General features: G+C 41.3%; 2 protein-coding genes across 7 annotated transcripts in view; one reads left to right on the top strand and one right to left on the bottom strand.

Moving 5' to 3' along the window:
* Window positions 1-1,103: 1,103 nt before the first annotated feature.
* LOC109144853 (wiskott-Aldrich syndrome protein homolog 1-like) lies at window positions 1,104-26,827 on the bottom strand. The gene is made up of 4 exons (XM_039567574.1): window positions 26,786-26,827; window positions 25,687-26,221; window positions 8,436-8,496; window positions 1,104-1,658 (listed from the first exon to the last, which is right to left on the bottom strand). The coding sequence occupies exons 1-4, from the start codon at window positions 26,825-26,827 to the stop codon at window positions 1,655-1,657; spliced, it is 642 nt and encodes a 213-aa protein (XP_039423508.1). The 3' UTR covers window positions 1,104-1,654.
* PTBP3 (polypyrimidine tract binding protein 3) overlaps window positions 25,741-27,405 on the top strand; it is a 49,153-nt gene continuing 47,488 nt past the window's right edge. For 5 of the 6 annotated variants that reach the window (XM_039567342.1, XM_039567341.1, XM_039567343.1 and 2 more), the window contains exon 1: window positions 25,896-25,981. The gene's annotated coding sequence lies outside the window, so the exon portion shown is untranslated. Of the gene's footprint in view, window positions 25,827-25,895; window positions 25,982-27,405 lie in introns of those variants that run through there. The other variant, XM_039567339.1, reaches the window with a different exon arrangement.

Genomic DNA, 27,405 nt, shown 5'->3' with positions numbered 1-27,405 from the left:
ACATTTCAAACTATTTGGATAAAGCATTTCTGTCTGTAGGATCTCCTCTGTCCTAGAAGCATCTCCTTGCCACCTGCTGCTCTTGAGAATCTCCCTCTGATGTTCAGCTGGGTGCGTTTGTCCCAAAGACCTTTAACCTACCACAGTGCCCATGATGCCTCACTTAACCATGCAGCTGACTCAGATACTCTGTTACACTGGGATGATTAGCGTCAAGGTCAGTTATTTTTTCCTCAGAAACAGCTGGCTTAATTGCATGTGTCCTGTGACTATTACTGTGCAAACAAAAATGTGGAATAGCAAATATTCTGAGTTAGGATAAGGACAGTTAAAACGCAGAATTCTGTCAGAATTCATTATCTAGTTAGGAACCACATTTTCCACTGCAAGTTATTTCATTATCAATTCTAATCAATTTTTGAATCCTTAAAAAAGGACTTCTATGATCTTGCTGCTATGGAAACATCTTTCTACACATTCCATAGTCTAAAATCGGTGTTGGTGGAAAGGAATTGATGATTGAGAGAAATGAAGTTCCATAGCAACGTATGAAAGCTTCAGAAACTTATAGTAGGATAGAAGGCTAAAGAGCTGTAAAATGGAAATGCAGTCGATCTTATTAAAGTTTTTGCTGTCATTCAAGCAGTTTTCCTCTTAATGGCATGAATGAAGAATATATGGAGTGCTGTGGTGTGGTATGGTATGACATGGTAATGGTTATGGGTATGGTGTGGGATGGAATGCCATGGTATGGTGCAGTATGGTGAGGTATGGAAAGACCATTATACTCACAAGTTAAGGGCACAAGCCTGCCTTTACATGTAATAGTTTCCCTTGCCATATGAGACTGTGTGTTAGTAATTCACTTTTGATAAGGGTTTTCTGTCTTCTCTAGGGAATTTTTGAATCAGTCTTTAAGGTCTAATTCTCTAGTTTTTCTGTTTAAAGCATGACTTCAGTGCTTACAGGCAAGACCCCCTTTCTCATATTATTCTATCTAGTTTGGTTATACTGTGCAAGTCAATGAAGTTTATAAAACTTTTGAGTCTCACCACCAGCCTGAAGAAGTGAAGCACGTGTGGTGAGCGATGGTTGCTGTTTAATTTTTTTTTTCTTTTTCAAAGATCTTTGCAGTTGGCTTTGAGGAGGGGAGCTGCTGCTCTGGAAGATGTATGGAGGCTGGGGAGGGGGCTGCAATGATTGACTCGGTAGAGCATGGTGCTAACAACGCTGAAGTTACGCGTTCAATCAGCCACGGGCCATTTAAGAGTTGGACTCGATGACCCGTGTGGATCCTTTCCAACTCAGAATATCCTGTGACTGTGAAGATCCCCTGAGGATGGCACGATGGATGGCTAGACGATTCTGTTCTCGCCCACGTACTTTAGGAAACCGGGAGGAGGCGGGAACGACACAGAATTTGCCCACACGGGGGTGCGCGTCAGTAGCAAGGATGAGGCGGCCGTCGGCGTGTTTCGGGAAGCCGGACACTCGCAGGTAAAACCCCGCTGTGCAGGGATTTCCGCTGACTTCACCCGGCAGTCAGTGAAAATAATCACCAGATTGCCTATATGTATTCTAGAAAGCACGGACGTAACAACTTCATGCTCGAAAAGCAGTCCCTTAAAAACACCATGTCACACCTAGAGGATTTTTACCTACAACAGGGAGGTAAAAGACCACATTTTATCACTTGGATAAAATAAAAGAAAACCAAAAAATCCAAAACCAAACCAAACCAAGAAAAACCAACAAAAACAAACAAACAAAAAGCCAAAACAAAAAAACCAAAAAACCAAAAACCAAACAAAAAAAACCCAAAACCAACCAACCAACCAAAAAAAAAAAAAAAAAAAAAAAAAAAAAAAAAAAAAAGAAGAGGGGAGGAAGGCAGCGAAGAGGCAGCCTGATTTCATTAGGAGCTAGTTTAGGGATGCCAGTCCAAGACACATCAAAGATACCCTGAAGATCTTAACTTTCATGTATGTACTGCTGCAACAAGGAAATGTTCCCTTAACAGCTAGCATAATGAGGACAATGCAGCAGCAGAGAATTAATCTGCAGAAGAGATCCTTATTGATTTCTTAAGCAAAGCAGAAAGCAGATCTTGCCAATAGCTCAATAGGCATGAAATTCTAAACAAAAAATTTGCAACAGACAGAGGAAGCCAGTCTGGAGCAACAGCATTCTGCAAAAATATTAATTATTAAAACTCATCAAAGGAAGAAGTGAAAGATATTTGAAACAGCTTGAAAATTAAGTAACATCCATCAGTTTTAAAGCTGCTGGAGGCACTTTGTGCTGTTTTCTTCTCAGCCTGAGCTTTAAATGAAGACGAAATACATGAACTTTTTTTTTGGGGGGGGGGGGAGAGGGGGGAGAACACAAGGTCATCTTGACCTATCTCACAGATAGAGCATATTTCTAAACCCTTGATGTTTTTACCTGACCTTGAAGATAAAAGAAGAATCTCAGAAGGACCATGCAGTAGAGAACTGTTTTTAAGTTATGAGAAAAGTTTAATCGTTCTTGACTTGAGCACTTATGAATCAGGTCAGGAGGCTTAAGCTGAAAACATTGCAACAATTCCAAGGAGAGAACATCAAAGTCTCTTCCTTTTTTCTTACTAATCAGTAGATAAAGGAAAGCCTTCCATTATTTAAAAAAAAAAACCAAACTTGTGGGAGACTTAATTATTATTAATTTGAAGCCAGGAGACGAGTCATACATTCAAGAGCTAAAGGGTATGACTTTGATAACGCAGTGGTGAATATGTAAGATGTGTAAAATCTTTTTGGTAAAATCTTGCTACATTCATTCAGCATGTATTGGCTGAAGCCAAGAGAAACTTTTTAGGAAGATATACTGGTAAGTGCTTTGGCTTTGCCTCTTGTTTTTAATAGACTAAAACCATGAAACCTGTAGGGAAAGAGTCGTACAAAACTATTTCATATTAAAAGATTGAGTGGCATTTCTCAGGGGTTGGTGTTGGGACCAGTGGTCTTTGAACATCCTTGGAGCCACAGAGAGTGGGATCGAGTGCACTCTCAGCAAGTTTGCCAATGACACCGAGCTGTGTGGTGTAGATGGTATGCTGGAGGAAGGGGATGTCTTCCAGAAGGACCTTGACAGGTTTGAGAGGTGGGCTTATGCGAACCTCATGAAGCTGAACAAGGCCAACTGCAAGGTGCTGCACCTGGGTCAGGGCAATCCCAAAGACAAACCCAGGCTGGGCAGAGAATGAATTGAGGGCAGCCCTGAGGAGAAGGACTTGGGGGTGCTGGTAGCTGAGAAGTTTGACATGACCCAACAATCTGCATTTCAGCTCTGAAAGCCAAATATGTCCTGGGCTTCATCGAAAGCAGTGTGGCCAGCAGGGTGAGGGAGGGGATTCTGCCCCTCTGCTCCTCTCTGGTGAGACCCCAGCTGCAGTGCTGCACCCAGCTCTGGGGCTCTCAACAAAAGAAGGAGCTGCTGGAGCAATTCCAGATGAGGGCCACAACCCCCACCATGGCAGGGGGCTGAACTAGCTTTGTAGTCTTTTCCAAAATAAACTATTCCATGATTCTGTAATGAAGATGATGATCATCTATTTTGACAGAGGAAATAAGGAAAGTCCTAGTTGTACAAGTTGATGAAGACTACATCCATGGTGTCTAATCCTGCTAGCACTTAAGTGCATCTTTGCTTCCAGTGTTTCAAACATCTCAGAGACACTCATAAAGCTGAGAGTTTATCTTTTGAATAAGAAATGAATGAGAAAAGAAACATTTTACCGATATGACAGAATTGTTTGGTTCATAGGAATAATAGCAGGATAAGCTGCTATCAGACTTAGAAATTTGACAACTTCATCTCCTACAGGTTTTCTAAATTCGTATATAGGATATTCTTCTGTTGCATTTTGAAAAAATGTCCAAATTACCATTTTCCATTTCCTATGCAACTCTCTCTGCCTCTTTTATAACAATATTGTAATTCCACCAGGCAAATGGATTGTAAAAAATGTGCTGCATAGCAGAATGCTTTTGATTTAAATGTATAGCAAGAAATTTCTGTGAAATAAAACCTGCATTAACAAACCTGGCACTTGGCCACAATTGACTCTCTTCTGGTTGCTGCAACCTGTACCACCTGCAAGGTTGTTTACTTATGGAAACAGGTGGAGCACAACTTGTGCCACTGCGGTCCTCAGGAGCCTCTGGTTCAGGTACAGAATATATAGCCTAATCTCAGCTTCACGCTGCAGATCTTTTGTGTCATTTCTACTTGTTATGGAAGGATGACTCTTACAAATGTAGTGCTGTAGCAAATTGCTCTAATACTTAGAGAGAATTCCAGTTTCTTACTTTATCTCATTTGTTCCTCAGCCTTCATACAAAAGTGTAACTGTCAGCTATGTCAGAGAAACGTCCAAGTGAGGGAGTGAAGGGGTGAGGGAAGGCTACCTCACTTCAAAACATTCCACTAACATTTATAATTAGAGTCTACTTTAAAAAAGGCAACAAAACACCTCCTTTGCTTACATCTTGAAATGAACTGTCAATGTAATGCTATCAGAGTTGCTGCATCCTTGGTCTTCTTGGCACGTATGCAAGGAGGAGGGTACAATGCTTTCCTCCCTCATTCCTTGGACAAAGGATTAAGACTATCTGACTTTTGTGTTAAAATTTAGAAAAGCAAGTTATGATGACAGTTACTATGCATCCTGAGCACAGAGAGCAAGTGAGTATTTGATTCATTAAAGGTTCTCTGTATAGTTTTCTCTTCGATAACTTGCAAATCAAGCTTCTAATTTATTAGAAATTGACAACAAAAATGGAACATTGTAGCTTTCACAGCAGTAGAGAAGATAGGTACCATAAACAGAATTAATCAGTCATTCCATGGGGTGAATAGATCTCAAGTATGGGTGAGAACCACAATTAGAACATGTACTATGAAGAATAAAGATTTCAAAAAGATGATGTTATGAATCATTTACTTAAAAAAAGACAAAGTCAAATTAAAAGCTAGAACCAAAGAGAAACTTTATATATTACAGGCTGTTTCTTTTGCTAACAGGTGTTTTATTTCTGCAGTGATGGTATAATAAGTTACAAGTTGTTAAGCAGGGACATTGAAAACAAAATATTTTCTGTGCAGCATTTCCAGCATCAGAACCAGAGATACCTACCTAATTGCCACCTTAAAACTTTAGGTCATCTCTGTTAGAAAAATAATTCATATTTTACAGTTAGCATGCAGTTTTAACCATGGGCTGTAAAAGAAGGAACAATGCAAATAATCCGTAAAATGTCACGTACAAGAAATATTGCTGTATTTATCAAATGTTTTTGAAACCTGACTGAGAATTACATTCTGGTTTCACTGACTGTAGTCCTCCTGAAATATAACTATATATGAAGAGTTTTAAATAAAAAGCTAGTGCTTCACCTGAGAGCTGAGCTGCAGAACAGAAACTTGTAGCTGAGTCCCAGTTAGTCCTTGTCTCAGCAGGTGTGTTTGGCCCCAGTCGAGAAGATGAAAATGTAGTATCTTTGCACCATTTCATGTTATTTTTGGACTTCCCTAGGGTTTATTAACCCTTGGTAAGTATGTTAATGGAAATGAATGTGGATTAGTTAGTCTATTTGCACTTTGCTAAAGGGTGAGGGTGAGAAAAGGTAATTCAGTTATTAAAGGATTTTCAGTGGAGGAAAGGGTTAATGAAGGCTGAGTGGTGTGGAGTGAAGAAGGGACTTTGAAAAGGAGGTCAGCAAAGCACTGCAGACTGTGATTCTTTAGGCAATCACTACCATGAGGCATGTTCCAAAGGAAAGACTTCTCTAAAAGAGAAAAGTAACAGGGAAATTACTCCTGTCTCCCACATCACTGCCCTTCTGATGAAAAAAAATATTAATGGTAGTTGGAGATATTTATTGCCACACAGATCATGCACTGAATCAAAGCATTACTCTGTCACATTTTTTTAAAAAACCCCACACAGACAATCTCATTGCGGTGTTTCAGAAAAGAAGGGAGCCCCTGAAGTAGCCCTTTAAGAGGCCTCTGGACAGGAGAGCTGCTTTTCCAGTCACTCCAAGTATGCCTGCCATAGGGGTCATCATCCATGACTGACTGGGTGTCTCATCTGTAGCAGATTTGTTACTGCAGGTGTTCAAAGGGAGCGGGGTTGAGGAGTCTCTCATAATCAGTCAAATCAATCTAACTTAAAACCACTGGCCTCCTGAACTCAGACAGATGTACTCTCATCAACCTTGCTTTTAGTGTAGGAAGAATTCTCTGCATTTGTTGCCACATCGGCATGGATCTGTGGCTGGAGACATGGGCACCTCCATATGTTCAGGTGGCATCAGGATCTAGGATCTCTGCCATAAGCACTTGACTGAGCAAGCAAAAAAGGGCAAGAGAAAGCAAAGAATAGGCACTGCTTGTAAAGGTATACAGATAGGTTGGTTTCCACTGAACCACCAATAATAGGCCATGAGAGTTTATGTAAAGACAACTACACACTTTCTGCTGAGGGGTAAAGGCAGCAGTCACCTTAAGGGGGATGTTTCCAACAGCTGTTCTCAGTTACCTGCATTCAAACAGTGATGATTTATTTTAAGATCTTCCTTGCAATCATTTCTGTCTGATAAGAAAGAAATTATCTCAGCTTTCAAATGTGTTCAAACATTCCCTAACAACTGTAATTTCTGTTTCCTAAGCTTGGATTGTTTGAGAGGGTTCCTACGTGGAGTCACCTGCCTCACGTTTTCTGTAAAGGGGCCAGGGACTTTTGCTTTCCTGCTTGCACAGCAGCTGCTGAACCCACACAGTTTACTTTCAATATACTGGGCCTTGTACTGCAGTAGTTGCACATTAGCTGATGTGATTTCTTTCCAACAGGGATGCAAATGACTGCAGGCAATGTTCCAGCTTAACAACAGCTCCCTTTTTGGACTGGCTCACAGTTCATGTTCCATTTCACTTTTTAAGTACCACTGGAACTTTTGGTCCTTACCCTGCTAGGAATATAAACTAAAGGAATAGTGCATCTTTTCTTCAGGCAGTCAACCTGCCCACTGTACTGACCACTTACTTCTGCTTGTTTCCTAAGTGGCAGACACAGCCCTCTCTCACACAGCCTCTAAAATTACCTAGGAAACTACCATACATGGATCATCTCTCTGTAGAGCATCTCCATGAACCATGAAACATGGTCCCATACATTGAAACGATAACACAGAGATAAATACAGCACCGTTCAGCAACTTTACAATCTGTCTATTACTGCCTGTGTCTGTCTGTGTGCCAGTCACTTGAATTAATATCCAGTGAAAACAGACGTGTAAGGATTATGCTTCAGTCTGTGACTGAACAAGTTGCCACAAGCATCAAGTGGGTTGGAATTTTCCTATATAACTCTTAAATCCTTAAGCAGTAGAGGCAAAATCAATCCTTTACAATTTACCACTCGATACTGAGTCACTCACTAAACACAAATGTTTGTAGTAACTCAGAACAATTCTAAGTCAGTCATTCATGAACGAGAATACTTGTGGCTTAGCTCCTACAGTAACAGTCTTTGTAATTTTGGCTTTTCTCCTTGTATTTCTGCAGATTTGCACTGATAATACCAGACTCACTGTGCAAATAGCAGAATGCAGGTTCTTTCTACCTTTCCCCTCAAGATGCTGCTGCTAAGACTTTCATTCTGCATGTCTTGGTTCGGCTGATACCTTTTTTCAAAGCCTTATTACTCAATATAAAACAGCAGGGATGAGGTAACTATTAGATTATTGGAGTTTACTGTTGCTTATACTGCTTCAAATGGAACACTGGGAAAGGAAAACTCCTCTTTGCTAGCTACCAAACCATTCAACCCTGTTAAGATCCAGTCCTGAAAGTTGTTGAGAATTCCTCATTGAAAGTGAAACTCAGACTTGAGTGCAAGTGAACCCCAAACTTGAACAAGCCATCAAACTCACTGAGGAGAAAGATAAACATTTGCTTGTGCTGTGCTTTATATATGTGTTTTTGTGTTTGTCTTAAATTTGGTCTTCCAAATAATGAGAATGAGAATAAAAATATGTGCACAAGGAAAGGCTGCAAGATCAGTAAACTAGTCGGTCTCTAACATGCTTTTTTTCCTAGTGGAATCACTCCTTTGTAGCAGGTCCTGTAGATTCTGAGTATTAGATCTTTCTTATTTTTATGTATCAACATATGTCTTGTTCCTGCTCACGCTATAAAAATTAGGAGCAATACTACATGCTGAAAAGGCATCCTATGTAATCCTATTGTTGTCTAAATCAACCAGTGGCTCAATTAGTAACTGCATTCAGCAAAGTACAGGTCAGTATAGGATTTATCCTGACATTTGTCACTAAAATAAATAGCCTAATTTTATTCTGAGCATGCAAAGCTGAGCAAATAAAGCTAATTACCTTAGAGAGGTAGGGCATCTGGCAAAGAAGGAAACAGTGCCTGTACCAGTTTCATTTTTTCCTAGAAGAAAGTGAAAACAAGTTACTGCAAAGAGAAACACCCCCCTCCACACACAGAGAGACACATAATGCTGTGTGTGAAGTGCCCACAGCCATTTGAAGGACCATGCAGCAGAAGGTGAACAATGGTTCGCAAGGAGTAGGGGTTTCTAAACTAAGAAAATATTCTTGTTAATACTAGACAAAGTTCTCCCTAGTGATAGGCAAAGCACTGCTTGATCAGTCAAACGTTTCCTGTTACTATAGCTATCAACTCTTCTAGCCACAGTTCCAGAGAAAATTCAGGCTGTGAACACTTCTACTGGGTGAGGCCAACAGCTTCAGCCTTCTGATACGTGCAGAAACCGCTCTGGGGAAAGGCACACTTTCTTTACAAAGAATTGCCTGAGAGGCCATCTTATGGAGCAGTTATTTTATAGATCAAAGGGAAAAGACAGGAAATGTGCCAGCAATCAGAATTACTATCTTCTGAGCTATGTGGTATTCTAATGAACAGGTCAAAGAAAAATGGTTAGAATATGTCCTAAGCTGTCAGCAGCACTTATCTGAACATTATTTTAAAAACAGTAATAAAAAAGAAAAATTAAAAAAAACCAAAGCAACAAACTCACAAACAAAACAAGCAAACACAAAATAAAATAAAGAAATAAAACTTTCCAAAACAAGGACATAAGCTGAGCCACTTGAAAAAATATCAATTAGAAATTCAGGAGGAGAGGAATTCAAAACAAATTAAGAAACATTGTTTTTTAGAATAAACATAAGGGCAGCCCTACCACAGTGAAATAATATCAAATACCAGCAGTACTGTGTCAAAAATAAACACAATTTATTTTTGACAAGGGAAGTCAGTTAATAATAAGTCACAGGGAAACCCAGTGAATGAAAAAAGCTGTGATGCTAATGCTTGGAGCAATGACTTAGGTTTATGAGTATTCTTGATGAACAAATATTTATTGGAGCATGAGAAATGTAAGATAAGCATTTTCAAATACACAGGATTAGGATAGAATCAAACACCTTCACAAAAATATTAGTAATTAAGCTTATTAAAATAAACCCAGAACCTTACACAAAAGGATGATACAAAATTGTGGTTTCTGCACATCATTGTGTGGAAAAAAATCAGTCTACAAACAGACATAACGTGTGTTAAAATTAATCTAAAACAAGGGGACAAAATGCAAAAAACCCCCAAGCCCAGGAGAAACTGGTAAAACAGTTTTCTTTGTTACCTAACTGACACCACAAGATTATAAAATATTACTTCTAGTTAAGCCAAAGAGAATCTGAATCCACTGGCTTCAGTGGGTTTTATTATAAGAAAAAGCTGCCTTGGTCTATGCAGTTATTTCCATCAGACACTGTGCAGGCCCAAAGATCTTAACACAAGGATCTAGCTCTGAGCTGGGACTATGGCCTGTGATAGTACCTGGTGGCACCCCCAATTAACCCGCTCACCACTTTGCTGGTAAGGAACTGCACTCCTGAATCCTCAGTCAGCATCACCTTCCAGGCTCTAATCTGGGACCTCTTCAACTTCAGGTTTCCGCACGTCCTCCCCAAGCTACAGTTTAATTTTTGCATAATCTTATATTGAGATTTGGATTCTGAAGTTCAGCTGTCTATTCACTGTGTTTGGCCATGTCCAAGCTCCTCTGTTTCCCACTTCTGGCGGAAAGAACCTGTTTACAAGAATCCTAGAGAACTGAAACCCTCAGGTTCACACCTAAACCCTTCAGAATGCCTCAGTCCCATACACACAAACAAGCTGATGGTGAGCTTTCTTAGCATTTCTAGACACATAGAGTCATAGAATGGTTTGGGTTGGAAGGGACTTTAAACACCATTTAGTTCCAACACCCCTGCCATGGGCAGAGACAACTTCCAGTAGATGAGGTTTCTCACAGCCCCATCCAGCCTGGATTTGGACACTTCCAGGGATGGGGCATCCACAGCTTCTCTGTTCCAGCACCTTGCCACCCTCACGGTAAAGAATTTCTTCCTAGTATCTAACCTAAGCTTACCCTCTTTCCACTTGAAGCCATTCATTCTTGTCTTGTCACTACATGGTCTTGTGAAAAGTCTCTCTCCAGCCTTTTTGTAGGCCCCTTTAGGTATTGGAAGGTGCTGTAATTTCTCCCTGGAGCTTTCTCATCTCCAGGTGCACCCCAACCCAGGTGCAGCACCTTGCACGTGGCTTTGTTGAAGTTTATGACATTTGCACAGGCCCCTCTCTCAAGCCTGTCCAGGTCCTTCTGGATGGCTTCCCTTTCTCTCCAGCATGTTGACTGTACCGCACAGCTCGATGTCATCAGCAAACTTGCTGAGGGTGCACTGGTTGTGTCACCAACAAAGATACCAATGCCCATCCCCAAGGAATGCTACTCATCACTGGTCTCCACTCAGACATTGAGGCAGTGATCACAACTCTTGGAATGCAACCATTCAGCCAATTCCTTACCCACCAAGTGTAACATCCGTCAACTCCAGCTTAGAGACAAGGATGTCACGCGGAAGAGTGTAAAATGCTTTGCACCACTCCAAGGTAGAGGATATCAATCACTCTTCATCCATAACTGCTGTAACTCCATGGTAGAATGCCACCAAATTTTTCAGGCATGATCTGCTTTTCAGCAAAGCCATGCTGGCTTCATTGGTTTCACTTCAAAAAGAAAGTGAAAACCATTAGAATGACTCTAAACTTCTTACAGCACAGTGTTCTTCCCTACAGCTGAACTGTTTGCTTCTAAGAACCAGAATTCCCTTCTCTCTACCAACACTGAGATGATAAAAATTGTCAAAGAAGGCAAATAATCTGGCTCCTTCCTTTTTATAACAGTGCATTTCTCTTCTCCTCAGGTGATTGATACAGGGTGCTTACGGGCCTCTTCCACAATTTTCTGCTAGTGAACATGTGTTCTTCAGAACCAGTTAACTTGTTCTTTTCCAGCACATATTTTGTGATAGTGAACAGAAGTCAACAGGTTTTTATTACTAGTCTTATGCCAACAGCCCTGTGCAGTCTTACTGTAATATCACAGTGTGAAGGTGAAGCAGATGAAATGGGACCATAGCTGAAAAGTTTTTTATAAAGCAGTATGCAGTGGTTCTCTTTGTAAAAGCAATTCAGACCTGTACTGATGCAACTAAAAGCAAGCTCTTGCTTACAAGCAAGACATTTCAATGATAAACCTTTTGTTAGTCTCTGTATAGTGGCAAAAGGATTATTTAATTTTTTTGCCAGTACAGCTACATTTAACTGAGCTATGTTCAGCTATAGGGGTAAGTAATCTTCCCAGATTCCTTAATCTGCATCATTCATGGCAGCAAAACCTTTTCAATGCTGATCACACTGAAAACACAGGCAATCTCATGACCGGGCTATTTCTATTTTGACTATGTTTCCACGTTGCAGCAGTGGTAAGAACAACACTCTGTATTCACTCTGTGGATTCTGCATGGTTTAGCTTATGTATGCAATATACAGAAATCCAAGGAAAAAACATTGAAGGAACAGCTATGCTATAGTCTTCATAGTAACATATCTCAAAATAAGTTGATGTATGGGGAACACTGATTGTAACATCTGCACGAGTAAATGCAGATGGCTAGAAAAATTTGTGACTAAGCCAACTGTCCACGTGTAATTTCTTATTTCTGTTTGATATCTCACTGATGCAGATCTTAAATTTTTTTAAGAAAGCCAAGCCCACAGAAAACCAAAACAAAAAGCTGGAATAAAGTCATTACTTTCTTCAAAGTGAAGCTTTTTAATAAGTCTGTAATAAATTACCAGTGAGTACAACTAGCATAAAGGCTAGGCTGACAAAAAAGCAAAATCTGACTACATAACATATTAACTAAGGTGCAGCCTCCCCTTTGTACATTCACATACTCGAGCATACAAAGGACCAAAGGGCCAATGTAAACATGAAGATTAATTAAAAAGACTCCTGCTGCATTCTTCCTTCATTTGATATGCTGAGGCTAACTGCAGACTGGGGCAGATCGCCTGTGCCAAGCACAAAACTCACTGTTTCCCTTTCCAATGCCTTTGAAAACAAGGCATTTTTATTTCTACAACAAATTGTTTGTACAGCTTTGAACTGTGCAGGCTCTTAATAAATGTATTTTATTTTAATGCAGTCTGAAGCATCAGATTATGAGTAGCTGTTTATTCAGAAGAAATTATACATTATTTAAACACCTTGTGAGCCATCTAGTGTTCCCGTCCTTGTAATTTTCTTCAGCTCTATTTAGCTGGTGTTGTCAAAACTATGGATCTTTACTGCAGCATGGACAAGGAATGTGATGAAAGAAGCATATCTATGAGGTGAAAAACACCATAGGAAAAGGGACTGGATTTCAGCATTTGTCATGCTGTCAGCACTGGGGAGAAACAGGGTTGTGATATAACCATGCACTTCTTGATGAAGAATATATCAGAAAAGACATTTCAAAACAGGTAAAAATGTTGTACTCTATTTCAGTGAGATTAAGCAAAGCTGGTATGCAAGACAGCCTATGAGATACAAAGGACACTGCTGGGTTTCAGTTCCAGCTCAGCTGTGCCACCTTGGGCAATTATTTCTATGCATATTCCTCTACCATATTTTATCTATCTGTACTGTGAACTCCACAGGACAGACCTTTTCCCCCACTAGTTTCAAGACAGGTATCTGTGAAAATGGGCCACATTTTTAGCACAGCGTAGGATATTCTAAAGCAGCAATTACCATTAATCACACCAGCTTTAGTATGTCCATAGGAGAAGTGTTGCTGCCTGCTTCGAGCTGCCCTTCCCCCTCCCTGGTCAAACAAGCCAGGACTTGTCCCTGCCACGTGCTCTGAACGCATTTGTTCCAAGCGCGGACAAAGCCAAATGTAACTCAGACTCTTCAGCAGTGTCTCATTGGCCGGTCACCCCGGGTCCGCCCCCAGTCCTCCCCTTTCCCCTTCTCCGAGTAGAAGAAGGACCCGAGAAGGGGCCTGCTCTCTTCGGCTTGCATCCCTTCTGCGAACATCTGTGTGTCTCTGTCTCTTACTGAAAGCAGGACTAGAGCTTAAGCTGAGACCTATATTTCTCCCTCTTTGCTTCGACTGGTGGTATCAGCTTTGCAGCTACCATTTGCCGCTTTCAGAGCTACTGAAATGCTGGATTGCCCGTGCTACCTCTCTAGGCTGCCCGAGGCTTTCTAAGGCATTGAACTACAAGAGCTAGCCGGTAAAAAGCTGTGAGTACTTCCACAGAGAAGGACCTAAATCTTGGGAAAAAGTATTCAACAAAGGCTGAGAAATAGTGTCTCTTTGGAGAAAGAAATTTTAAACAAAAATCAAGGTATTAAAACCAGGTTCCCAAAGCTTTAAAAGAAGGCTTGCAGCTTCAAATAACATCTTCATTCAACAAAATGTACTTAATTATTAATAATTGTTATCAGGAGTGTTGCTGCTGTCTTGTACAAGTGTTTGCAGAAATTAGCTTCAGCAAGGTTTACCTTGGCATGTTATTAGTGCCCACATGCACTGCGCTGCTAGAGCATACTAAAAGTTGAGTACGTCTCCAGCTACCTGAGAAACACTTCAAAGCCTGAAAGTGTGCACCCTCCTCTGTTGTGCTGTAACCAGGATAAGACTCTTCAATTTTACAACTTATTTTCTGTAACATTTATCTTGTAATTCTGACATCTGTGAAGGAGGTAGTGTAATGCAGCATATCTGTCCATGGTTTACTGTTTTGCAGGTCTTTCAAGATGGAATATCTGTTACTTGAGTAAGTGAAATACACTTCACACCTTCACAAAATTATTATTTCTCTTGCTTAGTGTGTATTTCAACATTTCGAGGTTGAGTAGGGTTCCTCCTCAATTGCTATGATACCCTTAACAACTTCTGATCCCAAATGCTACCATGTTTAAAACTTGTGTCTTGGAGCCCAGCTTGGGCTTTGAACCTACAGAGAGATCTGCCACCCAGATGAAACTTCAGTTTCTCTCTTCTCTTACTGTCTCTTTGCTTATGAGATGCAGACATGCAGCTTTATATTGAATGGAAAGGAAAACTAATGGCTGGAGGGCAGTTGTGAAACAGACGTTCCCTCTCTTCCTTCCTTCAACCAGCATGACTTTTATAGAGTAAGAATGAATGTCTGACCATGCCCTCAGTGTCATGCTGGAGATCAATGCAAAGCAACTCTGCCAAAGCAGCAGGAAGTCTGAATGTCCTATCACTTTTCATACAGGTAACTGGCCTGAAAGAGTTTTATTTACAGCATTGTTACAAACTCTTTAAAAGAACTCCAGAACTGTACTAGTGTTGGAAACACCCTGAACAATTCCTTTGTACATCCCTCTGGCAAAGACACATAAGCCCATCTATAGTGCTCTGCCCCAAGGAACCACTGAGACTAGCCCAGTTCCCTTCTGGGAATTTGGCAAGAGTTAGACAAAAAAAGTAACAATTTGTGATGTCACACTCCGGGTTTTGTTCTCAGTCAAGGTTATGCTGACAGGAATTAACAAGAGTGCTTACTACAGATAAGGTCTGACTCTATTCTGAAGTCTTCTAGAGTGAGGTGAAGCACAGATCATTGTGACACTCCAATTGTCTTGGAAGGACGCAATTTCATAGGTAAAGAAACAGGACAGCTACATGTTCAGTCCTGTTCATGTAGTATGTGCTGCAGATCCCACTGAGTTTAGTAATACTGACTGAACATTTGGAAAACTGGACTTGACCCTAAGTGTGCACGGTTTGAAAACATTAACTTTTTAACACAGGTTTGTTTGTTTGCTTGTTTGTTTGTTTTGTGTGAGCATGTGTGCACATAGTTCTACTGGGGATTTAAAAGAATGGCCAGGTAACAAGAAATAACTGATTTCAGATGAACAGTGAATCTGCTCTTGCAGGACTTGCAGGACTTGCCCTGAACATACTGATCATTATTCTTGCATGCACAAAGGTCTGAATATGTGGACTTACTGGTTTTAAATTTTAAAATACTCACAAGTATGAACTGAGTAAATTACAACTGTAAGGATTCTCTCAAAACCCCATGTATTACTATTTAATAGTCTTCAAAATAGTATTATTGTTAAAAAAGCTCTTAAGTAGTTTCTTTAATCTTATTACCTCTGGCTGGAGTTTTTCAAGAGGCATTTTCAGGTGTTGCCTCCTGAACATGAGAAAGTAAGATAAACGTTTCTCCTGTCTCTCTGAGTTTACAACTGTATGCTGCCTTGGCTTTAGTCACCTTCCCTGCCCACTGCTGCCAAGTACTTCTTGGTCACTTTTACAATAATAATACAAGGCAAACTTATGGTTAATTAACTTGTTTCTGACACAATGCCCCTTCAAGACTTCTAAAAACCAGGGAAATTCATCATTGCTACTGGTACGACCAACCACATCTTATATTACACAAGTTCTGAAAACACAGTTTGAAACCAGAAGCAGAAATATAAACACAGTTAAGGATTTAGACCAGTGTCCCCAACTCAGAAATTAACTCTTTGTAACTTCGATCCAGTATCTCATAGAGCCTGAATTAAATCCTTGGATATCAGTGCAAAAGTCTTGCAGAATTAGTCTCTGATTCTTAAAGTACTGCTCTTACCATAAGTCAGACTAAAATTACTGCTATCCAGTGCATTATATAAATTTAAGTTCTATTTATAGCCAAATATGGTAGGCCACTCTTTTATACAACATTTTTTATTCCATCCAACTATAAAGGGCTCTTAATATCCCAGTATATTTTAACTGAAATAAGGCACCTCCTCTAAATCTGAACTCTTCATACTATGTCAAAGAATATTTGTACTTGAAAACAATGGGGAATAAATACTACCAGGTATTCCTACTCTGAGCTGTCCAGAAGGAGGAACACAAAGAAATGCCACAAGAAACGTATAAAGAGAATGCATACTGCAACTGCTTGATGAATTTTCTCAGTTGTCAGAGAGTTCTCCTGAGGAAGCAAAAATAAAAATCTGTTAGGAGAATGGTGGATTGCTTCACTAACCTACCTTATCCCATCAAACACTGGAACAGGCTTCTCAAAGAGGTCGTAGATTCCCCAGGCAAGAGGTATTTGGACAACACCCTTAACAAAACGCTTTAACTTCTGGTTAGCCTTGAAGGGGCCAGGCAGTTGGACAAGATGATCTTTGTATGTTCCTTCCAAAGAAAATATTCTATTCTGTTCTAGTCTAGTCTAGTCTAGTCTATTCCCTCTTGTTGCTTATCTGTAATATACTAAAGGCTGAGTCCTGTGGGCCAGTTGCTAGGCAAACACAGAGTGCATGACTAGTCCTGCTCTGAGGAATGGGCAACCCAAAGAGAAGCAAGAGGTTGGGTACATGAAAGAGCAAACCAACAATGTAGTCATTAGAAGAGCTGTTGTAACTCTTTTATAAATCATGATTTTGACAGATGTCCACCACCTTTTGATAGCATTATCAGAGATACCCAGCTTTCCCAAATGAGCATCTTATCCCACCTGTGTTCAAGTACAGTCATACACAAAGTTGATTAGTCATTCCTTAGAACTATGGGAGAAAAAGGAGTGATTAAGAAAGAAAAAAGAGAGTGGAAAAGGATTCTCCTAAAAGCTGTGCCAAATCTCTATTGGTCAGTTCCAGTTCCCCACACTCACTTCATCCTCTGCTAGATTATCACCTTTTCTTTAAGCGCTATTAGGTCAAGTGTTTGTAAGATGGGACTAATCTGAGCTGACAGAAGCGGTCTTCTTAAATAAAACTAAGGGCACCTTTTTCATATTATTTTCTAGTTCAGCCTAAAAGGCAAAAGAACTCCTCATGTTCATTTTGCAATTTTCTTTTTCACCCGACAGTTAGTTAAAAAAAAGCAGAAGAGAACTATGAATGGAAATACATCTTCACATAGGCAGATGTAGCCCTGTAAATCTGCCAAAAATATGGATGGCTCCCTAAGCAGAGAGGACAGGTCTTATCAAAAGATCATTCAGGAGAGTCTACGAACAGTTTGATATATTAAAGAAAGCCTAGGTTTAAGTCTAAGGGTACAAACTGTTATGAGCAGCAATTAAAAGCTCTTCTGATGGAAGAGGTGTAAGACCAACCACAAAATTACCAGATTTGGTCTCAGTCCTTCAGCACTTTTCTAGGTATTTAGACCATGACCTGATAAAAGACACAAACAGACACTATGCTACAGCCTAGAAAGTTTTGGCATAAACAGCTTAGTCTAGAAACTAAATATTATTTAGACCCACGGGACTGCAAGTAGAGAGATTAATCTTCATGCCAGGAATCTCAGAAATTGCCCACATGGCAACTGTGGCCTGTTTGTGACCACATATGATCAAAATGCATGAGCAAAATTGAGTTCAAACTGCGACTCTGGGAACTCTTTGGTACCAAGTAATTCCAAAGAGTTGTGGAATAGAATTGTTAACTGTAGTCAAGAAATACATACTGCTTTAACAAGTAACACTGTGCAGTTACAAATGATCCTTACTCCAGGTGTCCAGAAATCAAACATAGCAGTTGTTTCCCTGGCTAAAACTCCTCACCCAGTCATGTATATGCTGGTACGCTCAGTTATTTACAAAGTTCATGTAAGATAGTGCTTCTGTATCTGTTTGTGGAACAAAGCTTGTAGAGCTGGAAATAGTAATTTGTTAAATATAATGTGGGAATGAACTCTAAAATCATACTGGAGCATCTTAAGGGACAACTGACCAATGACAGATGTATAGAAAAAACCAAGTTGTAAACATGATACTCTTTCAAATTGATCGAAGTCTGTAAGAGACAATACGCATAGTAAGAAAATCGCAATTGGCTGCTACCTGCCAAAAATAGATTCTTTGAATATTTGGAAAGAAAAAATAATGCAAGTGTGCTAGACATGTAAAATAAAGATCTGCTTCAATTTGTTAGAGCCATGCCCTGATGGGAAATTTGGTCCACTAATGAAACTTGCTACTGTAAACTCATCGATAGCACTGGAAGAATGTCAAGAAAATTCTTCAGGGAGAAAAAAAAGGTGCTGTGTGACAATGATATTACGCTCTAACACTTACCAGCTAATTAACCATCTTGGAAGCTCTGCCATTTCCCTGACACTTCCAAATATGCTATAAACAAACAAAGCTTACCACTGGCGGGTATTGTTATGTCAAGCTGTAAAAGAAAGGCACCTGGAGGTGCTAACAAATTTATTACACAGGTGTTATGTCAAGATGTAGCAGGAAGGCACATGAAGGAGGTAAAAAACCTGTTATACCCATGTGGTGCTGTTCACACAATAAAGTACAAAGGCTTCTCTATGGAAAAGATGTGATCATTTCTCCATTATTAGGCACAGCAGTAGCCTCAGTGGAATAAAAATTGAGAAAACTTACAGAGTTTTACAGAAGAGGAGCTGTACCAGAAATCCATGTCACAGAATGTCAAGATGTAAGTACAATAAATTAGTGTATGTCCTAAAAAGTAGATGGTTAAAATAGGCAAGATAGGTGCTTCTCTTCAGTCAACCACCTAGTCAGCTAAGAAAACCTAGGCCAAATGATCTCCAGTATTCAGAGTTTCATTACCAAAATTATTACATTCTGAGGATATTCTCATTAGCTACACTAGCTACATCATAACTCTAAGTACTGTTAAAATACAAAGCTAATAATGTGTTTTTTTCCCCATCTGGGGAAAAAATGAAGAGAGAAAAACATGAGACAGAGTGTTTTGATGTTATCCAGAAGGCTTGGGGCCGGAATCTCTTTCAATAGAAGATGCTATCACTACTCTGTGTCCCATCAAGGGAGAAAAAGTAAGAATATTTCTTCATTCAAAAGCAATGTCTGCTTTTCCAACAGACATTCTGCTCAAAAGAAACTCTGACCATTAATTTTCTTCCGAACAGCCCTTCACCACTAGTGAAGATGAAAACCTTTCTTCTGGCTTTTCTTCATCTTGATATCCCATCTTCTTTCTGCCTTTGAAATAAACAGTCAATGGGAGAGCCCACACCCACTACGTCCCTGACAGGAACCTTGATGAGAAATAGGCTTTGGTTGCCCTGACAAGGCTCTCCCAGAGCCTCCATCTACACCTTCAGACTGGAGCTTCCATTTAACCTCATGCCTGGGCCTTCAGTCTCTGTTTAGCTACATCATAGGTACACTTGCCCCTTCTGTGCCTGAATCATTGTTTGGATTCACCTGCCTCTGGTGCCAGGGGACAGTGCTCTGTTGCCGAGGGCGCTGCCGGGCCTGCCTTGTGGCTGCTCTCCTCAAGCCTTCTTTTGGGAAACAGTCTCTTCTTGCTGCTACCTGACCATCCCATGATAAAAAGAGACTTGGCTTCCTAAAAGAGTCCCACTTGTCCTTACAAATAGGATAGTAACTTCAGCCTCTGCCAGCCCTCCTTAATAACAGTCCTTAAATGCTTCTCCCATCTGCTACATCCAGTAACATCTAAAAGGTTTGTAAATGGTGGCAGTGAGTAACTCAATTCAGCATAATAAAAATGCAATAGGAAACAAGATGTAATATTCCCTCACTGTCTCCAAGTATGTATTATGTATTATGTATTATGTATTATGTATTATGTATTAGAGTGAGAACATACCAAAATTTTTGATGCACCCTCAAAACAGCCACCTCATTAGTGATGCATTACATACATACCCAAGATTCATACCAATTGGATCCTGGGAGAAGGGCAATGAAAAGGACTAAGAATTAGATCTTTGCTGCCATATTTACTGTGTGGACTCCTATTAAATTTTTCTACTTTTTTTTTCTCATGGACAAAGGGTGTCTCAAAATGGTCAGACACAACAGGAAGTGTTTGGTATTGTCTTATCAGCACTGAGAAATGGTTATCCTGAGAGTTGAAAGAGCAAGTTCTCCTCTTGCTCCATGCCTGTCTTTTGTCTACTGATCCTCTTTGTGATTCAAATGGCTACCATTGAGCTTAAACATGGATTTGGGGTGATATTCTGGGTTTCCTCTGAACTGGCCAATGCCAAATATTTATTTTAAAAACAAAATGTATTTACTTCACTGGGGGTGGGGGCTGCATGTTCCAAACTTTACAGATTCTGTCAGTTCTATGCACAAATACTGATTTCGGAGTGTAATTTTACATCCCAAATTTGCTAGATTTTATATCAGTATTTACTTTAAGGTCTGGTAACAATTTAAAATTTTATACCAATAGGCACAATTATAATATCTTTCAATTTCTGCCATTCCTAAATATTACATACCATTTCAATGCTCTTGAAATCCAAACTCTGCCAAAGCCTTTTATTGTGCTCACCTGATCTTTTGCCACCTGCTAAAGCATCCAAGGGTCTTGCCAGCTCTGGACTAAATTGATTAGGCTACAGTTAACAGGTTAGTTATGTTGTTTCCAACACTGGTAATTTAGTTAGTGTATTCCATGAGATAGACATATATTAATTTGTTGCCATTTGCCAATAAATGCTATTTAGGTTTACTGTGATCTTAGAATGATTCTGCATTAAAATCAGGAGATAAAACATAGTCTCAAATGGTAGGTGAGTCCTAACTAAAAAACCGTTTTCCTCATGTAAGGATATTACAGACAGTGTAGCTAAATTCTTTAATAGTAACTTGATCTTTGACTACAGCAAGAGCACATATAACACATTCTCACACTCACCTGAACAGAAATTTCTGGAGTTTATCTCAGGAAAAAAAAACAACCAACCTCTCCCATCCTCAGACCTCCCCAAAGACAGCTGCTGCTGAACCATGGCCACATAGTGATTTCAGTCTGAACTGAACTCAGGTTTTTGATAAATACAGCTTTTAGTAGCTTAGCAAAACAATTTTTCCCTTTTCTTCACTGCCAGTAAAATTCTGCTAAAATTCTGTACCCAGTTTTCTGTAATGCATCAGGCCCCTTAGTGGAAGACACAGAATTTTAAATCGTGATATCCAAATGTGACTTTGAGTGGTTCACTTAAAGGAACTGGTTTGGTCAGAGAAAGCATCTACTTTAGTTTCTCTCCAGAAGTGATTAGTAGAGTCAAAGATGCAGCTTGTATTTCTGACTATCAGTGCAGGGAGCAGTTTAGTGGAGTAGCCATAGCCTACCAGGAGCTGCCAGCCTGTACAGAGCATGGTAAACCAGAGAGGGGTTGGACCATGGAAGTCCATGGCAGCTCTCTCCAGATGTCTGCTCTGCTACACTAGTGTACTAATCCTAACCAAAAAGGTGGAGGAAGTTACCTTTTTAAATCCAGCTTGTGGAATGACCTTACAATTCAGTTGCACCAGAAGAGCTGAGGCGCTGGTAAAATTGCAGCAAATCGGTTTAATCAGGACTGTTATTTCTTGAGCTACAGTCTCCACTTGAAAGCCTTTTGTTGTCAGGCTGGATCAAAGTTAAATGACCTAGTCAATGACTACCCTGCTAAGAAATCTCTTAGGGTTTTTTTCCAGGAAACTAAACAAAGAAGTTCCTACTAGAAGTGGTACTGTGTAGTATTCTGAGAAACATAATTTATCTGGTTACATAAACATAATATGATACAAAGAACTGGAGTTTTCATAGGAGAATTACCTGAAAAACAACAATGAATTGAATTATTCTGAGTAAACAGGAGCTACATAAAATGGATAATAGGCCCTCATTGAACAGAGAGCGGCTTAGAAGACACCTTTTAGCCGCCAAATACTAATTTATGTCATAAATACTCCAACCCATGAAATTATAATCACAACTGCAAAACAGAAAAACAGGTAAATTTTTTTTGGTTTGTTTTCATAGTATAAGCAAATGTTAGCAATATGGACAACAACAATATCAATAACGTATGAAGGAGAAAAGCACAGTAGGTGTCTGTTTCTTTAAACTTGATAGAATAACATCAAAGACAAGTAATTTTTGGTAAAATACTGTGCTGCTAAAAACAGATAAACATAGTTTGTTTAAAATAGATCAGGTTGACTAATTGCATCTGTCAAATTGTATTTGTATGCTGAGCAGACAAAATATTGTGCACCCAGGCCCTGATGCTATAATTGGATCTGTGCATACAGATCTCTGTTCTTCCTCGAAGTTCTATTTAATTAAATTACACTATATACCTCTTTAAAGTAAACAAGACCATCATTCAGTTTATATGTCCTTATAAAAGAGGCAGCTGGAAACAACACATCCATTCAACACAATCACACGCACCTAATTTATGGACAGCACAACACCACGACTTCCCTAAAGTTGCAAGAAACATGAATTTGACATAGACCAGGAAGAATACAGTTTAAATTAATGAGAAAAAAAGCAACAGACATAACCAATCAGGGAAGCAAGCAGAAAATAAATTAATACAATTAAAATTAAATTATTAAAAATAAGTGGACCAATTAAAAACAAACAAACAAAGCCACAAACAAACAAAACCTTCAAACCCCAAACAAACAAAAAACAACTAAAAGTGTGACAGGCAAAGTAGAAATATAACTTCCAAAGCTCAAGTTTGCTTCCTAGAAGTGTTTTCCCTCACATTATCTTTATCTCTCTCCCCTTCACTCCTTGCCTCCCAGGAAGGGAATGATCAAAGTTTTCTTCCTTTCTGTTGTTCCCTGCTTGTGTTAGCAACCAGCTCACAGGCCCTATCACAAAGGATTTATTTTCTTTTTCTATTATAACTATCTATCAAAATTTCTATTGGCTTTGTGAATTGCAGTTGAAAGTTAATTTAAAAGCATTCTTCAATGGCAGCAAAGTCTAGATTACTGGAAAAATGCACTTATTTCTATTTTTATAGTATACAGAGCAATTACAGGAGAACCCTTACAGTATTTTTAAATTACATTGTATATTTAACTTGTAACAAGAAACATGTGTGCTAAGGGATGAAACTGTATGTCATTTTTCACAATCTGACCTCTAAAGAAAAGTTCTTTCAAAGGACTCAAAAATCCTTAATTTTTAAATTTATGTATGTATAAAAAATCTAATTACTAACATATAAAAAATATATTCCAATACATTAGAAATAATGAATATATCAGCATATTCTCATATGTGTATGTATGTTCTCATATTAGAATATCTAAAAGAGATACATATATATTCTCACCTCCTTTTCTCATAATAACTGATTCAAATATAATCTTTTCTGAGTCTGCTGTTATGTCTAAAATTTATTTTTGAGCCTTGTGTTATGACTAAAATTCAGGGTTTTTTTCAAACGATTACTCCCCAAAGTACTTCTTTGATCATGATGATTTGTCTTGTTCCTGTAGTTTGTGGGGGAAAAGCAAACTTGTAAATATTCCTATATTCTTAGGAGTGAAGTCTATCAGACTCACAGGACATTCAAGAATTGTCATGTGACTGTCATCCATTTGATTGAGGCTGCACATTTCTTCAACGACATAGCCCAGAAAAGGAGTTAGCTCAGGGAAGTCCTCAAAGTCCACCCTACACAGGACATAACCAGAGGAACACAATTCCTTGCAGATACGTGAAAAGCGGATGTCTCTACCTGGTACCTCCAGGGCACCTCCTGCCCTTGGGCGCCCACTCCTAGGGTGCAGGATGCAGACGCAGCTCACTTGACCCACGCACAGCCACGAGTATGTCACGAGGCCTTGCCCAGCATCACTCAGGAGCTCTACCCTCCAGTCAGGGGACCAGGCATCTGCCCACTGTCCCACCTATGGATTTCAGAGGCACCAGCTCGAGCTGTTCTTTTGTTGTTTAGTTATTGCACCCCAGAGGATGCGGACGTCTGAAACGCTGCTGTGGGAAGCCTGGGGTCGAGATGGTGAGGAAACCTGGTGTGACTGTGTGAGTGTGGGGGTGTGAAGGGGCCTCGGTCCCAGCTCAGGTGGTGCAGGAGTGACTGCCAGAGTGGCTCCCGGTCATGTAACGAAGTTTCCTTAACATACGGCTCAGCGAATTTACAAACCCACATGTCTAGCTTTGACACGGACAGCGCAACAGCCACCGCTGAGGCTGCGCCACACGGAGAGAGAGACACATGACCAGCATCCAGCTCGGGGCTGGCACCTGACTCCTGCCTGGTGGCCCCGGGTGAGCGGCCGTCTTTCTCCCTCTGTCCTGGCTGTCCCAGGTTGTCTGCGGAACCCAAAGGGCAGGACACTGGGGACCTCGAGGGATGGCGGGGCCCCTGAACTGTGGCAGCTGCCCTGACCTGTGGCGGCCCCCCTGAACCTTGCAGCGCTACGGGCTGGGGGAGGAGTGGATAGGAAGCTGCGTGGCAGAAAACGACCTGGGCGTGCCGGTCGACGGATTATGAACATGAGGCAGCAGTGTGCCCAGGTGGCCAAAAAGGACAGTGTCTTTCGTCTTGACTTGTACCAGCAACAGTGTGGCCAAGAGGACCAGGGCAGTGACCATCCCCCTGTACTGGGCACTGGTGCGGCCATGCCTCAAGTCCTGCTTTTAGTTCTGAGCTGGAAAGACGCGGAGGTTCCGGAGGGAAGCCAGAGAAGGAAAATGGAACTGGGGAAGGGTCTGAAGCACAAGTCTGATGAGGAGCCGCTGAGGGAGCTGGGGTTGTCTAGCCTGGAGAAAAGAAGGCTCAGGGGAGACCGTACTGCTCTCTACAGCTCCCTGAAAGGAGGGTGTAGCCAGGTCGGGGTCGGTCTCTTCTTCCAGGAAACCAGCGACAGGACACGAGGAAATGGCCTCGAGCAGTGCCAGGGGAGGACACTACGGGGAATTTTTTCACAGAAGAGGTTATTAAACTTTGGAATGGGCTGCCCAGGGCGGTAGTATAGTCACGGTCCCGGGAGGTGTTTAGTGAAGGAGTGGACGTAGTGCCATGGTCTAGTTGACATTGTCATGTTGGGTCGCAGGTTGGACTCAATGACCTCGGAGTCTTTTCCAACCCAAGCGATGCCGAGTGATGGGTGCGGTGTTCCCCTGCACCGGGGCGAGCAGCCGAACGCACGCCACAGCTCGGCACCGCCGCACAGCGGCGACACCGCCGCACTGCGCAGGCGCCGCGGAGGGAGAGGCGGTGGGGGCGCGGGGGCCTCGGTGCGCCTGCGCCGCGCTCCGCTCCGGGGCGGCCCCGCCCGCCCCGCCGGGCCGTGCACGGGGGTCCCGCTCCCCCGCCGCGCCGGGGCCGCGCTGAGGGGCGGGCGGCGCCTGCTGCCCGCGGAGAGCGCCCGCCAGTCCCCCGAGGGTTTCACCTGGTGCCGCCTGGAGCGGGGCGGGACGGGGCGGTGACCGGCACATCCCGGCTCCTTCTTCCTCTGAGCAGCGGGGGTGGAGAGAGAGGGGCTGGGGGAGGTCCCCTCCGCCCGTCGGAGGGAGCGGAGCGAGGGGAAAGGTGGGTGTTGGAGAGGGGCTGGGTTTCGGAGGGGCCGGGCTTGGGGTGGGGATATTCCCGAGGGCTGCTCTGCCAGGTACTTGTGGAAGGAGGAAGCCGGCGGCCGTCACCGACCTGGAGCTGAGGGGCTGGGCGCTGCCGCGGGGAACTTTGTGGTACTCAGGGCGTGCGGGTCTCGCTTCCTTTCTCTTCCTCTCTCTTTTTCTCCAGCGCGGTCGGAGTCGCGTTTTCCCCACGGCCGTGGTTTCCCGCCCCGCGGGGCCGTGGCCCCGCGCCCGGCTGCGGGCCGGGATGCGCCGGGAAGCGCCGCTCCGCTGGGCTGGGCGCGCTCCCGTCCCTCCGCGGGGCGGAGGTGGCGGCCGTCGCTCGGGGCCTGCGCTTGCCCGGTTTTTAAACTTTATTTCGGAGTTACCCCTGTTAAGGTGGCAGAAAATCCTTTGGCGCGCGGGTTTCTTAGCGGTGGGTCGCGATGAGTTTTTGGGTATTTGCGGTTTTGTGTGGTGGTTGAAGTTTAGTACCCCAAGTTTGGGGGGTGCTTGTCTGTAGCAGAGAAAACGTGGAGCCGCTGCTGTTTGCCTTGTCGCTGGTGCCTGGTGGAAGTGCATATGTGGAAGCGAACTGATTGACATCTATTCTGCAGGGTTAATCAATAATCAGAATGGTTATTCATGTAATGCATTTTTATAGACCGTACTAAAAGCCTTGACTATGCAGTAGATTGTTACAAGTATGAAGTTTCTACAGCATGTCGTCCTCAGAAGATAAAAATATTTTTAGCAAGTCTGAAGTATTGTGCTCCCATTGCTGGGATAGTGTGATAGTAGCTGACTATCTGTCATATGTCTTGATAAAGTTTCTCAACTTGAAACGAAGTAATAAACCCAAGTTCATTATGTGTACTGCCAACTTTGTTCACTACTTTCTAAGTGAAAATGTGATTGCTGATATTTTCCTTTTACCTGTTGATATTTCAAAATCCGAAGTCCGGGAAGCTTGGCCATGGTGGCAAATTCAACCATCCCAGGAAACTAACGATGCCTAATGTTTATTTTTTTCATCATAACAGTATGCAGAGGTGAAAATGGAAATGTTCACTGAAGTCAGCACTTCTTACTTCATGCAAAGATGTAGATGTTACATTAACTTAAACTTGAATTCTGTATCTTAGTGTCTTGTAAAATGTTTGCTGTTCTGAAAATCTAGGTATTCTGATACAGAAGTTAAGAAGGCTTCTTTTTTTCCTTGTGATTCAAAAAATTTTCTGACATCTTTTAATACTGTTATAGTAGGAGCCTTTATAGGGAGACATGTTGACAAGAACAGTTGTGTATAAATGCTGATTAATCAAACAGCAAATAGTCTTAAGAATTATCTTTTTGAAGAATTTAATTTTAAAAATTTACTGCGTAATTTTGCTATGATTAGCATTTTTCACATTTGCTTTAAAACTGCATTCTGCAAGCTTTCGAGAGAAAATTCAGAAGGTTCTCAGTGGAGTGAGAATTTGTTTTTATTAATCTGTCAAATGTTCTTATGGAGGAACATATAATTTTGTTTTTTCTTTATTCTATTTGAGAAT

The sequence above is a fragment of the Corvus cornix genome, chromosome Z (assembly GCF_000738735.6).
Source record: "Corvus cornix cornix isolate S_Up_H32 chromosome Z, ASM73873v5, whole genome shotgun sequence".
Classification (NCBI taxonomy): domain Eukaryota; kingdom Metazoa; phylum Chordata; class Aves; order Passeriformes; family Corvidae; genus Corvus; species Corvus cornix.
This window is presented reverse-complemented; position numbering and strand designations above follow the sequence as displayed.